A 17,595-nucleotide genomic window follows, 5' to 3' on the forward strand; every position below is an offset into this window, starting at 1 on the left:
AAAAGATTATATTAGACTAGTCAAAATAGAATCTTCTAAACAATTTTTAAAGCAAAAATAATTGTCATGGCACTTCCTCTAGCATTCTTCATAAATACATCATTTTTCAAAAGTGTAAGTTATTCTGGTTGGATCGTCTGTGACAAGGACAACAAAAGGTGCCTTTCTAACTAGAAAGGAGGTTAATTTACAGAGGCTTAGAAAGTCTAGACTAGACACAGTAAACTTGATTGGCTCTCAGTTACTTACAATCCATACTATGACATCACTTAAGAAGTTTTCTGTATTCAGCTTAGGAGGTGTTTCTTCCCAAGAAATTGAACTTTTCTGTCAAATGCACTTGATCAAATGGGTAAATTTGGTTCAGAAAATGGATTCATTGCAAACTTTATATATAAATCATAGATATCACTAAAGAAGTTCTTTATTCCCTCTTCTTGTCTTCCTAATGAAGCATAAGAAATACCTTACGGCCTGCAGTAACAAAAGCAGAAACAAACCACTCACTGAACTTGTCCTCAGTTTTCAGGTACACATAGTTAGACAGTCACATATTTTCATCTACTAGGTCAGGGGCTGCATGAGCTATGTGGTTCAGATGATGATGAGCATCCTTAGATTCCACTTTTCCAACTCATAAAAATTCCATTTCAAAAACTGAATTATTGTGATGGCCTACAATTACAAAGTAGAAGCTTCCAGACATTCCTTCCAATGTACAGGTCCTATGGGCAGGACCAGGCACCTGAACTGACCACAAAAGCAACCGTCCTTACTTAGACAGTCAGGCTCCAACTAGAACCTCTACAACAGTGGTTCTCCTTATCTTTCATTTTCATAAAAATAAAATGAATACAAGCTGGTTGAACTGAATTTCAAATTTATTAGCTCATTATAATGTAGACATTTAAATTCTCCATGGCTAATGGCCTTCACAAAAAGATAAGGAGACTGACATGCCTGGATTTGCTCAAACCCAGGAGAGAGTTCAGTAATTCCCAATTAGCCCTTTCAATCTTTTAACCTGCTTAGAGAACTAATTTTGTATGTCTAGCAATGGTGTACAGGGAAGGAGGGGGTGGTATAGGGTAGTATATTATGAGACTAGCTATTCCCTCTTGGCTGGCCCCTACCCTAGTGTGGGCAGCAATATTCTTTCCCAGATCCTTCCTTCAGGGGTGACTTTTTCTCTAGTCACTTCTCTTATTTCTGTCCCTCAGAGATGATTTAGTCTTTTGTTTAAGCCCCACTCTCCAAAAGGGAAAGAGACAACAGAAAAAAAGAAATGCCCAATAAGGCCACCTCAAAAATGCCAGCTCTCAGCTCAGTCACAAACCTCCCCAAACCAGAAGCTTCTAGGATCATTTTAGGTATATAATAGTAATAGATGTTTACATTTATCCCTTGATTTGGGAAGTTATAAAAATATGAATCAATAAAGTCTTCTAAATAGCTCTTAGCTCCTATTAAGCAAGGGAAGAGTCCAGAAGTTATTTTTTTTTTTAAATCTCTCTCGGCACAAAGATATACTCAAAGATATACTTCAGCAATTTAATGGCTCATCAATTGCTGTATCTTAGAGTATCAATGAAACAGAAAATAAGAGAAACTCTAAAGAAACAAGGATCAGAAAATAAGTTCACTTCTCTCTTGACTAGGAGTGAAGTAAAGGACAGAACAGTATGAATTCAATAGTTCTGTTCTCTATAGAATCAATAGTGGCAGCACTCTCTATTTGTTCAATGTGCCTTTTGAATACTGTTACCGACTTTGTCTTAATACTTCAGCTTTTGCTTCCCTTTTCTCCATGGCAATGGCAACAGGGGTAGCTATGGCATGAGGGCAGATTTGTTACTCAAGGTTCCCCATTCTGTTTGCCCAACTCACATAGTCACCCCAGCTGATGTTATCATCTTCAGTTCTCATTCTTGATTCTCTCTGGAGCTCCTCTTGTAAAACTTCTCCTCCTTCCTTTAGGATGAGATTGAACCTAACCTTTTAATCATGGCCTTATGATTCCTAAAGCTCTCCAGGGGCTCAAGTAGGTAAAGGTTGGGAGAGGTTCTGTCCTCCAGAGCAGAAGTGTCACTTATATGGGCCCACAATATTCTTGAGTGCCATCCCCTCACATTAGATTAAAATGTAGGTTTTATCTGGTTTTTAATGTGTTGATATATTAATTTAAAAAAAAGGAAATATATAAACATGGGTGGTTTTCTAAGTTAATATGTGGTCCTTAGGGATCCTTATGTACAGTTTAGTGGCTACCATTTCTATTTGAGTTTGACACCACTGCTTCAGAGGACATGTCTCTGCCAATATTCTATAACATATGTACTTTTTGTCTATTCTTGTTTATAAATATTGATAATATACTGAATCAGGCTAAGGAATGTCTGGTTAACAAATTCTTAAATAAGGAAAATAATTCTTTTTTGACAGTGTGGTAAAAACTATGAATTTGAACTAACCGAAGAAGGGAAAAAAGTAATTGCTCTCTCAGGAAAGGCCCAAATAGGGGGAAAATAGTTTTCTAGGTTGAGTAATGAAATTTGTCAGATATACAAAGACTGTTACAAGTGAACAAAAGAGTGAAATCTATATGAAATGTATTTTCAATTATTCAAAAATGAATTTTCCCAAAGATAAAGTGAGCAGAAATGAGGGCATTATTTATCTTATTATCATTACCAATGCTTTGCACTGAGTATGGTTGCCCAAAAGTGAAGGGCAAGTGGAATTTAGTTTATATTGTTACTTGTTATCAGGTATAGAAAAAGGTCTGATTCAGTTAGACTGTATTAAAACTACAGTGCTTAATATTTATAATTTTTACAATATAATATTTAAACTAAAGTTTTACTGGCACTGCAACTATAATTCTCGTACCACCACTTTCATAATTCTCCAACCACCTCATCCTGATTTCCGGGTCAAAAGAAAGCTGATGTCAATATCTTGTTCAGTCGTTTTTCAGTCATGTCTGCCTCTTCATGACCCCATTTGGGGTTTTCTTAGCAAAGATACTGGAGTAGTTTGCCAATTCCTTCTCCAGCTCATTTTACAGATGAGGAAACTGAGGCAGACAGGGTTAGGACCCTGACATACCCAGGATCACACTGCTAGTAAGTGTCCGAGGCCAGATTTGAATTCAGGTCCAACAATCCATTGCACCATCTAGCTGCCCTTGATATGAATACCTACATCTGGTCATTTACTGGGTAATGTGTTGGATGGGAATTGGTCTGGGCCATAAATTTGATTTAGTGAGATCTAAATTAGAAAGATTTTGTTGGAGTTTGCTCCTCTCCCACTAAATTATGTCTTAGTTTCTTTATAAAATAAAGAGATTGGTCTAGAATTTAGATGACCCCTTTAGTTGACTACCAGCTCTCGATGCTGTGATCCTAAGCCTTTTTTTAGAACTACAGACAAGAAGCCTAAAAGAGGATAGGAGGACATCTTTTCTTTTAGTGGAGATGGAGTTAATAATATGTCTCACATATCTAGTTGTATCTTATATGCATCTACCTTAACTTTTTAACAAGTCTAACAATCAAAACCCCAAAATGGATATAGAGGATCATGGGCAGATTTTAGGGGCAGCTGGCATAAGGGAGAGGCAGGTGGCCATTGAAACCCTGCTGCTGCACCTCAGAGGAACAAGAAAACAACTGGAGTGTAATGGAAGAGCCCTGAATCAGGAGGTGGCTTCCAGTCCTAGACTACAGTCTCTGCTCTGCCACTAGCAAGACAGATAACCTTCCACAAGTCACAAAGCTGCTCTGGCAGTTATGGTAAGGAAACATGAAAACTGTATTAATAAAAGCGCCCTAAATTTTTGATCTATTGTTTCTGCTGACTAGATAAAAGGATGAAGATCTATTTTCTAAGTACTTATTCTTTCCCACTTCCATGCTTTCCTTCCCACACATTTGCTGATATGACTTCATCACAACTGGCACTAGTTGCCCAGCACTTAGAACATGGATACCCTATCAATGTTTAATAATATAATAATAATAGCAACCTTGTCCCATAAATCATGAAGAGGGAGCCACTTTCTTTTCTAAATATACTGCTTTTAAAGTTAGGGCTGAGAGTCAGCAGAGGCAATGTTTAATTTTTTTCTTTTTTTTTCTTTTTGATATCTGTCAAATATGTAATCCATTCCACATTATTCGCATTTCATCTCTTAACTAGGTAATATTGCCGTGCCCCCCACTCCCTACCCCCAGTCCCCAATCAATATCTCTTAGAATCCCTAATTTCCTTCAAGCCTGAGCTCAAATACCACTTTGCTCTATTTGAAGTCTTTCCTGATCATGCTAGCTAACATGCTCTTTCATTTTAAATTATCTTCATTTTATTTATCTATGTGCATGTTGTATACCTCAATAGAATGTTAAGCCCCTTGAGGGCAGGAGATATTTTTGCTTCTGTCTTTGTATTCCCAGAGTTATAGCACAGTGTGCATGGTACGAATTTAACAAATACTTTTTGAATCAAAGTTCAATTATCTATCAAGTTAGAGCATAAGCCCTCAGTGGGCAGAATTTATAGCTGAATGGCACTTGTAACAACATACTATGTTGATATGTCAGTCTCCTTTCATTTTCAGTTTTAATTGTAGTGATTTGATAATTTAAAAATTAATTTTATAAGAGATATAATCATTTCAACAATATATAATAATTAATATTTAGTAATTATAAATACAATCATTTATTAAACTTAGATCATGAAGGAAAATAAGCATCAGTGTTAAATATTGTGGAGGTTTCTTTTCTCTTATTTCCCATACTTTCCTGCCTCCTTGCTAGAAATGGAAAAACTCATGGAGTTTGGGGTTTTGAAAATCTTCCAAACAATTTAGGTTTTGACAAAGCCTCAAAATATCTCCCTCCCTTTCAGTTTTTCCAGCTGGAAGGTATTCGAGGGGAAATTTCATTAAAGACCATTACTTCAGTACCTTGCACATAGTAGGTACTCATTAAATGCTTTACTGAATTTGGATTGAATTATTTAGTTAAATGGAAATCTGAGCTATGCTAAGGAAGAAAACCACTGTACAAAATTAAAGCTTTGGTTTGGTATGAAATGGTGACAATTTGCTGTTGAAGGAGTATAAGCCATTTCTCTAATGAACATCATTTAGAATTCAGAAAAGTGCTGCTGTATCAAGTCCACTCATATTCCACAGCCTGGTGAATGTAGCTATTTATTTCCAGTACAGATCCTTTTTATTTTCATACTCCTTCATATTTCACACCTAAGTTCTATACTTCTTTATTATATAGTCATTTTTTTTGTTAAGAAAAACAAAAACTGTAAGTACTATTAGGCTAGTTTTTTTTTATTAGCCATGGTAGCTTCTTAAATATTGTAACCATTTGTAATAAGATAAATCTCATGAGGTTCATTTTTTTTAAAGGAGTTAGATGCTTTTTATTTTCTGGTAACAATATAGACTTCAGGCTTTACCTTGCATACTTCTGAGTCACTGCCTAACCTTTATTATTACAAAAGCTAGGGGCTAAATAGTCATTTATTAGTAATCTCAAAGTTCACTTAGGAAATATTGCTAACGTGAGTTAGAGTGAACCTTGGATACTTAAAAAAGTTAGAAAAAGTGGTTAGATGAGACCTATGCTTCTGAATTAGTGATCCAATTTAATAGAGTTATATGTGATTGAGGAAAAATAATTCTACATTTCATCCTAGGGAGTGCTTCATCTTGGTTGCTTTTTAAATACTTTTTGAATGTCTCTTCTGATGAAAAGTTGAATTTTGGGGCACTTTTAAGACTTTCAAAGTTTCACCTTTCAAAGATTGAATTGCTAGAAGGTTTGTAATTCAGTTTTAGGTAAAAATTAAAAAGCCACTGTTGATACTTCTTAAGGATGATGTGTGGATTTGCTATTACAAAAACGGTTTGATTTTGAAATGGTTTGATCACACGTAAATGATTAGCTGTATTATGTATAGTCAGTCATTGGTGACAGAAGATGAAACAGTATGTGTAGTAGTACATGTGGTAAATATGGAAGAGATCAGGAATCCTTCTATCCCATAAGGACACCATCAGCTTAAGAACAATAAGTATCCAAAAGCAACCACATGATAATCACTCTAGGTTACTGAATTGGCTAATTTTATCAGAGCCCCTAATTATTGTTAGCTGAGGAACAAATGACTGCTTTAACTAAATTAAGACGAATGTGTATCAGTGTGTAAAATTACCAATATTGTCCCTTTACCATTTTGTAAGATGTACACTATCTAGTTTTTAGACACCTCCTTATGTATATATGTGTTCAGAAATAAGAGACCGTAGCTTTGTAATTGAAACTTGTTGATCTGGGAGAAAAAAAAATCCAGCCTTAAAGGTTAATCTTTAACCTCTCCTTACCCCTTACTTAAATGATCAAAGCAGACATATCCCATACATATATTGGTTGCCTGATCACAATTGTATGTTTTCTCATTTAGACCCTTATTTTTATGTACCCCTGAGGGCAAGACATTGTAACTTCCATATTTGTAAATCCCACTCCCATTGTTGTAATAATACACATATGTTGAAGAGTGACAAGGAAAAACATTGCATAAAGTAAGGATGCACATTTAGAACATATTTATTGATTTAAGTGGGGAAAAAAAAGTGTACCTGTGATGGATGAAAAAAGAATAGGACTAAAACATGATTTCAAAGCAAAAAGATTCCAAAATGTCAGAACTGGAAAGGGCCTTACAGGATTTTGTATTTCAACATGTTGCTGATAAGGAAACTGAGACTGAAACAGAGGCAAATTACTGCTAATCTAGGAATAGAACACAGCTCTTCCAGTCCAATTTTCTTTCCACTATACCATTGATTAGGTATGCTTTTTGCTTTCTTTTCCTTTTCCTTTTTTTTTAAACCATTAAAGCATCGTGATTAACATACTAAGTAGCATCCAAGATACATTAGCAAATGAGAATTAGTGACTAAGGCAATGTTATGTTGATTTTTGGTTTAGTGGAACTCTGCCTGTTCTATGGGAGGGCACATAAAAAGTGCTTAAGAAAAGCTTTTTGGTTGAATGATTAAAGTAGACTTTATAGCTTTCCGACCTCTATGTAAATCAAATTGTAAGCAATTAACCCCGAAACCAGAAGGAAAGAGGGTGGAGAACCTTGCTCAACCTCATAACTCAATTAAGATTCTCTCTTAATGGAGGCAACAAACAAAAAATATTTTTAGGGTACCAAACAACCATAATTAATTCTTCCATCATGCAACCTTCAAGTTCCTTATCATTTTCCTCATATTAAAACATAAAGAAAACTTACATAAAGCAGGTTTTACATGCTTAAAAACTAAGAATATCTTGTCCATTCTTAGTGCAACTTTTTGTCTTGCTTTGCGATTTTGCCTGTTTTTTGTTTTTGTTTTGTTTTGCCTTTACATTGTAACAAATCGCTTGCTCCTAACATTGGGGTTAAGGAGACAGTTCCATTGCATTCTATGCCAAGTATAGGGTGATGGTGCTAGCTATTTCGTGTGTTAGCAAAAGGGACTAAGGCTACAGCTGAAGGAAACAGTAATAATGCATTAAAAAATAACAAAAACTGGGTAAATAGCAGACTCTTAGCCGCAGTACATTACAACGCTGCTTTTAAGGAATGGTGCGTGGGTAAAGGGACAAGAGCCATCTGATACAGGATGGAAGAATGTTCCAACAGGAAATGCAATGACGGCCTAGCATCCAACGCCTGAGATCATTTTCAGCAGCCCGGGCTCGCGAAATCCCGCCCCTTGCAGCTAGGAAAAAGAAAAGAAAAAGAAAAAACAACAACCGGCGAGGCTGGGTACCGCAGCCACTCCAGCTCTTTTTATCCCTCCTCTTCCCACCAGTCCCACAGCTGCACCATAGAGCCGAGCGTGCAAGCGCTCGCAGAACATCTCAGCTGTGCCTCCAGCTGACCACCAGCCGATTGCCCTAGTGGGGATAGGCCAGCTCGGGAGCTTCTCATTGGTGCTTGGGGAACCGGCCTCCCCCTCAGGTGAGGCGGGTATGCGCCTGCGCGTTTCTCGGGCTTTCCCCCCCCCTTTTTTCCTTCCTTCTTTTTACTCTTCCCCCCGCCCTCTCCTCCTTACTGGCGCGCGCGCGCGCTCGCGGCCTTGCTCCCTGCCCACTCTCCTCCCGCCCGACATCCTCCGCCCCCCTCAGCCTCCGGTCCTCCCTCAGCCTCCGCCTCCCGAACCCTCAGAGCTGCCTCTGTGGAAAGAGGAGGGAAGCAGAGGATCGGCGCTGGTGCGCGCCGGGCCAGGCCGCGCTGACAGAAACCGAAGACAGAGACACCTAGACTCGAACCCCTAGGATTTTCTGGACTCTCCCTCCCTCCGGAACGTTTTGGGTTCCTTTTTTTTGGAGTGGGGAGGTGGTGGTGGAGTCGGGGACCGCGTGTGTCCTTCCCCTTTTTAACCGCCGCCTCGGGATCGCCTCTCTCTCCATCCTCCTTCGTTCTCCCTCCCTTTTGCCTCGTGTGGGAGAAGCCGGAGCTTAAACCGGAGCTGACCCGGCCGAGGAAGCGCCTGGTGGCGGGGGCGCTTAGCCATGGAGTGCGCCGAGGGTGCGAACGACAAGAAAAAGTAAGTGAAGGGGGATCTCGCCGCCTGGCGCCCCTAAAGCCCTCCACCACGCGCAGCCGGGAGGAGGAGGAGGGGTGTGGATGTGTGAATGCGGGGGGGAGGGGGCTGCTTCTATTCATTTCTCCCTACCCCCTTCCTCAGTCGGGCTCCCCCCCCACCCCCCACTGTCCACGTCGCCATCTTGGTGTGGGGGGTTGGAGAGCCATTGAAAGTGGGAGTCCGGACGACTTAGCTCCTGGTCCCCTCCCCCGGCAGCCACCGCGCGGGCGCGCGCGCACTTCCCTCCTCCTGACCTCCCCCCCTTACGACCCCAGCCTGAAAATCCAGCCTTGGAAAATAAAGCTGCTTTCGCTCACTCAGGGTCACCATACTCAGCCCCCGGACGGGGCTCCCTCCCTCCTTCTCTGCTTACTCTCGCTTGGTTCTATTGAAAATCCCCTTCGGGAGAGGGGGGTGCAGTTTGACCTAGCTGAGCCCTGTAATTTTCTCCTGGGCCTTACATTTTGCACCCCGTGGTAGTTTAGTGTCAGTGTTCTAAAGTGATTGTGACTGTATCCTGCCAGGCCATGAGTGAATGAGCGAATTGCGATGGTTTGGTTGGGTTTTGTTGTTGTTGTTGTTTTGTTTATTTTTTTAGGACCCCGACTTATTAGATCTCTTTCTCTGCTTTATTTTTTCTATCAGATTGGTGGTGCTGGCATTTATTAAGCGCAGTGTGCCTAGTTAAGAGTGAGATGTTAGCAGCATTACAGAGAACACCCAGACTTGCTCTTTTGTGTTGGTATCAAGTGCCAAAGGAGAACCTAGATGTAGTAAATAGATTTGACTCCTTTGAAATTCGTTAAGGAAAAGGTGATGGATAGTTAAATGTTCGAAGTGACCAAAATGCGAAGCAAATAAAACAAAAGCTGTAAGCTCTGAGAATTCTTGGCTTTGCTCATTTTCCGGCCGGGCTGTGGTTGTGTTAGTTGTATTAAAATCTTTAATAAAATGTCAGAAAGAAATAGCCGTTTTCATGGAACTTCTTGAAAGTGTAGGAAACATTATGAACTTTAATAAGAACGAAAGAGTTTTTAAATACAAATATTTAAGGATTTGGAATGATTTTGAAATCGAGCATATTAGCTCCAAAATGCTATTTTCTAGGTGAAGAAATTTTGTGTGGGTGTGTGGATTCTAGAAGGAAACTTTGCAAGACATTGAAATTATATTTGATTTCTGTTTTGGTAAACGGGTCTTTATAATACGGTAAGCCCATCTAATCTCTATATGAAAAGGATATGTTTATGTCCTATTATCATTTTTGTTTTGGAGATGTTATCTTGGCACATTTGGAGTAGAAACTTTTGAGGAAGGTAAATAAGGTAGATAAAATTATTTAACATTTTTACAATGTAAAAAACAGTTAATTCAAAAAGTGGGTTAATTTCTCTGTAAAATGAGGGGATTGGAGTAGGTAGCTTCTGATGTTGCTTTCAGGTCAATCTAGGTCTATGCCTATGAGAAATCAACACAGAAGCTATTGTTGAAGTTGCCAGGAATGAATTGCTGTTCCTTTCATAGAAATAATTATAAAGCTTTTGCCTGAATTGGACTGTACATCCCAGGTTAGAGAATAACTGGATATTCAAATTGTAATTTGTGTTTAATTTTATAAGTGAAGATGCATTATAGCAAAATTACACACTTCCCCTTTGCAAATAATGGTACACTCCGTTTCACTTGTGTTCCAGCAGCTAATATTAATATTATAGCATTATCATGAAAGATTCGTGTATGGGTCACTCACTTGAACACGGATTATGTGGTAACGACTTTTTTTTGCCTTTGTGTCCTCAGGGCCTAGAAAAGTGCCTTTCACATATTAGAGACTAAAAAAAAATTGTTGAAATGTAGAAATTGCTTTTTGAAAGCTAGTAATTTTTGCATGTTGAGATACTTGAGCACAAGAACCATTCTGTATTTGTATTGGGAGTAAAATGAAGAATCCAGTTATATAAAATGTAACCACACATGGGACATTATTACTACTCCCTCTGTTGTAGGTTTTGTGCTACTCTTTTAACATTCTTAAACATAGCTTAAGAAGTCAACCTGTTTAGTCCTCACTTAGGCAGATTACCACATCCAGACTTTCTAAAGTAGATGTCCAGAGTCATAAATATCTTTGTGGATAGAAAGACCATAATATTCTTCTTGAACAAGTTTTCTTAATTTGGACTCCCTTGGGTCTGTGGATACATTTCAGTGAGTCTGTAAACTTGCATAGGGGGAAAATCATATTTATTTTCACTAACCATTGGTTTCCTTTGTAAAGCATGTATTTTATTTTATGAATTTAAAAACATTTTAAGAAAGAGCTCATAAACTTAAACAAGCGCTGAAGGGATCCATGACACACCTTTGTTGCTTCTCATATGTCAAGATACTTAATGTATCTTGAAATAAATTGCTGCAATTTTAAACCCATATCTTCTTGTCCTTTATTAGTAATGGAAAGTTTTAATATATCTCTATATACTTCAGTTTGCTGTCATCCCTAAGAGTTTGCTATAGCTTCAATTTCTTTAGCTTTCTTAAAGGTCTCTGTGAATGCTTTTATTCTCTGAATTTGGTTCACCATCATCACCTCAAAAATATGAAATTCAAAACTAGACACAGAACCCTAAAAAAAACTTACAAATATGTAATGTAACAGAATCGATCCTTTTTATATTTTTCTACTTCTAATGCATTCTTGAATTGTTAGTTTTTTAATAGTAGTATAGTATACACCAGTATTTAGTTTGTACTTCTCTCAGACTGGGTCTTTTTCTTCAAAGAGTTGGCTTTTTGGTCCATCAATGACGCATTTATTAAGCCTCACCATGTTCCAGCTATTGTGCTAAGCTCTGAGGATACAAAGACAAAAATGAAATAGCCCCTGCCCTTGAAGAGCTTACATTTTCATAAAGGAAACAATGTACACATTTTAAAACGTATTTGTATAATATATACAAAGTAGTGTGGGGAGAAAATTAATAGCAAAATACCTGACATTTGCTCCAGAATAATTAAAAATGTCATAGAACCTGGATTCAAATCCCAGCCTTAGGCAAGTCACTTAACCTTCTAAAAATTTTAGTTTCACCGAAATTATGGAATAGGTGAAACACAAAACAATCTTTGCTAAATGTGGTTATTTCTTTCTGAACACAGAGTGAGTGATGTGCTTAATAATTGAGTCAAATTAAATTGGTTGGCTCATTCAATAATAACAAACTTCACAACATCTTTAAAAAAATAAGTGTGGGGGCAGCTAGGTGGTGCAGTGGATAGAGCACCAGCCCTGAAGTCAGGAGGACCTGAGTTCAAATCTGGCCTCAGACCAAACACTTGACACTTACTAGCCGTGTGACCCTGGGCAAGTCACTTAACCCCAACTGCCTAAGCAAAAAAATAATAATAATAATAATTAAAAAAAATAAAAAAATAAGTGCGACATATCCTTTTTCTTCAGTCATTTGTTTATTTTACAGGACCTGGCACTGAGTTCACAACATTTTGACACATATTCTTTAATTCTTCATCAAGAAAGCACACTTAACATACTAGATATTAAGCATAACTTTGATAAACACAAATTATAGGCTTTTCATTGTAATTTAAATTAGGCAAATTTCAAGACCATAGAAACATGTTTATTTCCATCTCTTAGATTTCTTAATCTTTTGTGACATGGTCCAAGATTGTATTGTAGTGTTTGTCCATCTCCATTTGAAAATTTCTATAATCCTAGAATAATTCAACATAACAACATATTTATCAAGAGTTTCATCATTACCTCCCCTTTGTAAGTAAAAAATCTCAAACGTTTTTTCAGTAGATGTTTTACAGTCTGATGAAGATGTCCAGATCTTACAGGTCATCTGGATTTTTTCTGAAAACACTCTTGCTGTAGATTTGAATGAAAACTTCAGTTTTCATCAGTAAAAATTACTTTTTCCCAGTCTTTAGTACTCTTTTCTTTATATTGTCTTGCACATGACAGTTCCTTTATAGCAGTGGTTAACAGCTAGTTTTTACTAGTGTTTTACTGTTTTTCTAATTTTAGGAAACTTAGCACGTAAGAGAAATCAACTCCTTCAGCTGCCATGTCCTTCTGAACATGTTTTGTAAGGATTAATGAGACTTTCACAGCAATAATATCTAACAGTCATTAAGTGTGCTCTTTAATACCCATAACTTCTGCTCATTTCCTTGGAGAAATATCTATTCTTAAAGATCACAGGATTTAAAACAACAAAAGGGAGCAATGAAATGTACATTTGTCATGAAATTCAGCACTGAACTCACAGAGAACTAGCTAAAGGTGGGAAAACCAGCTCAGTCTGGTTTTATCTAGTTAAAGTCAGAGTTTATGAGTCAGATTACTCAGTAGAAAGACACAGGCATAACTATTGCTATTGAACATACCATCATTGATATTAAAGCAGCCTTTTCTCTGGTATTTAAAGCCTTCCACAATCTGGACCCAGTTATTATTCTTTCTCAAACTCTGGGTTATCACACACCTTCTTGCTTTTTCACAGTCCCTATACCTTGTGCCAATTCCCTTCTCATCTTCACTTTTCAGAAGCACTTCTCTTCAGTGCTCAGTTCAGGCACCATGTCCTCCTGTGTAGTCTTTCCATGATTATCACCTCACAACTTGCAAGTTGAATTGTATAAATTTTGGCAGGGTTGGAGAAGGAGATGGTGACTAGAGAATTTTAGAGTGATTGATACTCACTGGTACCATCTGAATGGTATGACTTTTAAATCTTCAATATTTATCTCACTTCATGGGTTAATCTGCAGAAAAATTCAGGGATAAATCTGCCACAGCTCTTTCTCTTCTGTTTACAATATTATATTGCTTCCAACAGATTTAGACTGTCCTTCAAATGCTTATTCTTAATACCCCAAGCATGTTGATTCTCATTCATTTTGTTTTAAAGATAACTGTCATTCTGAATGAAGGTCATTTAGTTCCCCCCAACTGTTAGGCCCAAGACTTGACTTCAAAGACCTTGTGAAGTAACAATGCTCAAAGGACTGCACCATGGAAATCCTTATTATTTTATGCTAAGTATGATATAATGATTAACTAATCTAGTATTTGAATGTGATTTAGAAAGAACTTAGGAAACATTTTGTTGATCACTGAATGTAAGCTTCTGGAGAATAGGAATTTAAAAAAATTTTTTTTTTTGGCTCTAATTTCCCCAGCACAAGCACATTGCTTGATATGTAGTAGTCAGTCAATAAGTATTTATTAAGTGCCTAGTGTGTGCTAGTTACTATGTTAAGCCCTAGGGATACAAAGAAAGACAAAAGACAGTCCCTGCTTTTGAGGACCTTACAGTCTAGTGGGAGAAACAATATGCAAGCACCTGTGTAGAAACAAAACATAGACAGAATAAACTGCAGAAAATCAACAGAGAGAAAGGCACTAGTATTTGGGAAATCAGAAAATGCTTCTGGGACTTTAGTTGAGACTTGATATAAATCCAGGGAACATAGGAGGCAGAAATGAGGGGGGAGAGAGTTCCAGAATTGGAGGACAGCAAATGAAAATGCCCAGAGTAAGTAGGTGATATGTCTGGTGTGGGGAACAAGGAGGCCAGTGTCACTGGATTGTAGGGTACACTGAGGCGGGGATGATGAGGTGAGAAGATTGGAAAGATAGGAAGTGGCCAGGTTTGGGAGGGTTTTAAAAGCCAACAAAAGATTTTATATTTGATCCTGGAAGCAATAGGGAACCACTGAAGTTGACTGAATGGGAGGAGTGGGGAGGCATGACATGGTCAGACTTTTTGGAATATTGATCTGACAACTGAGGATGAACTGGCATGGGGAGAGAGACTTGGCAAAAAAGACCAACTAGCAGGCTACTGCAATAGTCCAAACAGGTGATGAGGGCTAGCACCAGAGAGGTTGAGGCTTCAGAGGAGAGAAGGGACTGTATGTGAGAAATGTTAGAAAGATAGAAAAGGGAGGACTTGGCAATTGATTGAATCTGGGGAATGAGAAAGAATGGAGAGTCAGGGATAACTCTTAGCTTGCAAGCTTGAGTGACTACAAACATATTGGTACTCTCCAGAATATTAGGGAAGTTAGAAGGAAGGAAGGTTTAGGTAGAAGGAAGGTGATTAATAAATACTTGTTGATTGATGGTCAACTAAAACCTTATTTACTTCACTTGCTAGAGATTATTTCAGTGGTTTTTTGATCTCCTTGATAATGTTATTCCCTTTATCAGTACAGATTGTAACCTGTACATACATTTTTCTCATCCTGTGTGTGGGTAGTTTTTTTTTTTTGTTTGTTTGTTTTATCTTACATAGATTCTACTTAGAGGATCCACCTTGGATGCTAGAGGCTCTAGGTCTACCATTACATGGTTAATATAAACAATAAATTGGATCATACATCTCTTCTTGTTCTTGCAACAAGTGACCCACTTCTTAGGAAGTGAGTAGCCTCTTTCTAGATTTTAAGATACAGGAATGCAAGGCAGGGATGCCTTAGACGAGGTATGGATTGGATTAGATGACCTAAGACATGGCCTTCTAACACTGAGATTCTGTCATTAACCTTAATCAGGTGATCTTGATTTCACTGGAAATAAACTGTATCCTTCTTGGTGCCCATCATGTACCTTTCCATTGCCCCTGGGATTATCCTAAAGTTTGATTCTTCAAAGAAGATAGTATTCTAAGAATTACAGTGAATGTAGGGAAAACATTTCTATTAAACATTTTTTTCTGCTGGGGAACACTTTGGGATTGTGAAAAGCATTGTACAATTTCTTACATGCAATCTCCCTTTTGGGAATCTTTGCTTTTGGACCCTGTGTAATTCAAATCCCTTATTTGAATTGCTTTGCCACTTAATAGCTTTGTAATCTTAAGCAAGTCCATTAACCTCCCTGGCTCACTATTTTCTCACCTGTAAAGTAAGGTGGTTTGACTAACCAGGATGTACCCTTCAGCCGATATCTTGTTTTTATGACTCCTTTTTTTATTAATCAAAGTGTTGAACAACTAACAGCTTACCTGGATCCTCCACCAAATTATTTGAATAGACTCAAGTCTTCTGTTTCTCCTCCTTTCATCCAACCTTCCATATCGCCGATAGATTGACATTTCTTATGCATAGATCTGGTCACATCTTTCCATGTTTAAAAAAAAAATCAGTTCTCCCTTGCCTACTGAGTAAAATTCTTGTCCTGTTAAGCTTTCCACAGTCTGGTGTGATCCTATTCTTCTAGACTTATCTCATGTTACTGATATACATAAATACTTTGCCTCTGCCAAACTACACTAATCCCTGACTCCAGAACACACCCTACCCTTTTCTCTCTGTTTTGCTATGCCTGCAATGTTTTACCTTCCCTCTCACTCTGTTGAATTGCTCCCCAAATTTTAAAGCCAAATTCGGATGTTATCTCTTCCATGAAATCTTCCCAGATATGCTCAATCAATAACAACCTGTTTTATGCCTTTTAAAATTTATCATGTAATTTTGTGTATTACATGATAAAGCCATGTACTTGTTTTTATGTTTTATTCTTTTACTGGATTGTAAGATCTAGGGATGTAAAGCTTAGATCCTTGTTTGAAGAGAGTCTTTTTAATATCTCCTTTCTAAGATATATAGGGAATAGTCAAATTTATAATTTGTTCAGTCATTCTCTGGTGCACAGCCTCTCATTTTCTAATTCTTTGCCACCATGAAAAGGTTGCTATGCATATTTTTGTTCATGAGCCCTTTTCTTCTTTGATATGTAGGTAGTGGTATTGCTGGGTTATTCCTCAGTTGACAAATGGCTAAAGAATATGAGTAGGCAGTTTTCAGAGGACATTCAAGCAATCATCAGCCATATGAAAAATGTAAATTATTAATAATTAAAGAAATATAAATTAAAACACCTTTGAGATACCACCTCACACCCATCAGATTGGCAAAGTTGACAAAAAAGGAAAATGACAAATGCTAGAGGAGCTGTGGACGTTAAGGCACTGTTGGTGGAGCTATGAACTTGTCCAGCCATTCTGGAAAGCATTTTGAAACGGTCCCAAAAGTTGTTAATCTGTTGATACCCTTTGAGCCAGCAATACCACTACCTTTACCCTAAAGAGAGAGGAAAATGACTCATGGACAAAAGTATGCATAGCTGCCTTTTTCATAGTGGCAAAGAATTAGAAAAAGAGAGACTGTGCATCAATTAGGGAATGATTAAACAAATTGTGTGCGTGTGTGCTCGTGTGTGTTTGATGGAATGCTCTTGTGCTGTAAGAAATTATGGAAGGCATGGTTTCAAAGAAATACGGTTATACTTGTGTGAACTGATGCAAAGTGAAATGAGCAGAACCAAGAGAAAAATTTATATAACACCAATAATATTATAAAGACAAAAACCTTTGAAAGATTTAGGAACTCTGATTTGCACAATGAAAACCAACCATAGGTCCAGAAAACTTGTAATGAAACATGCTTCCTACCTTATAGAAGTGAAGGGCTCAGAGTGCAGATTGAAGCATTTTTTTTTTTATTTTTTTGGACATGCCTAATGGAAGAATTTGTTTTGCTTGACCATACATTTTTAATAGGTTTTGTTTGTCTTACTTTCTTAATGTGTGGGAGAGGGAGAGAATTTGGAACTAAAAATAAAATAAAATTGAATTTAAACAGATACGTAGCATCCTACTGATGCCCTCTGCAGGTTTTTAATTATCTGCAGAAATTGATTTTCCATACTTTGTGGCCATTTAGCATCACCAGAAGAATAAATGTTAAAAGATATGGCCATTTTCTTTAAGGAGAAGTTTAAGATTGTTAAAAGCATTGTATAATTTCCCAAGTGTATTCCTCTCTCCTATTCAATTCTGGACGCATCTCATCTGTCCATCAGTAGTATCTTAACTCAGTGT

General features: G+C 37.6%; 1 protein-coding gene and 1 pseudogene across 1 annotated transcript in view; one reads left to right on the forward strand and one right to left on the reverse strand.

Moving 5' to 3' along the window:
* Positions 1 to 287: 287 nt before the first annotated feature.
* Positions 288 to 706, reverse strand: LOC114028576 (annotated as a pseudogene).
* A 7,533-nt stretch (positions 707 to 8,239) lies between these two features.
* Positions 8,240 to 17,595, forward strand: part of HIF1A (hypoxia inducible factor 1 subunit alpha) — a 49,321-nt gene continuing 39,965 nt past the window's right edge. Inside the window, exon 1 of the mRNA XM_027842847.1 lies at positions 8,240 to 8,638. Within this exon, the coding sequence (XP_027698648.1) occupies positions 8,604 to 8,638 (35 nt within the window). The 5' untranslated portion in view covers positions 8,240 to 8,603. The remainder of the gene's footprint in view (positions 8,639 to 17,595) is intronic.

The sequence above is a fragment of the Vombatus ursinus genome, unplaced genomic scaffold, assembly GCF_900497805.2.
Source record: "Vombatus ursinus unplaced genomic scaffold, bare-nosed wombat genome assembly UNPS02014893.1, whole genome shotgun sequence".
In the NCBI taxonomy this organism is placed as follows: domain Eukaryota; kingdom Metazoa; phylum Chordata; class Mammalia; order Diprotodontia; family Vombatidae; genus Vombatus; species Vombatus ursinus.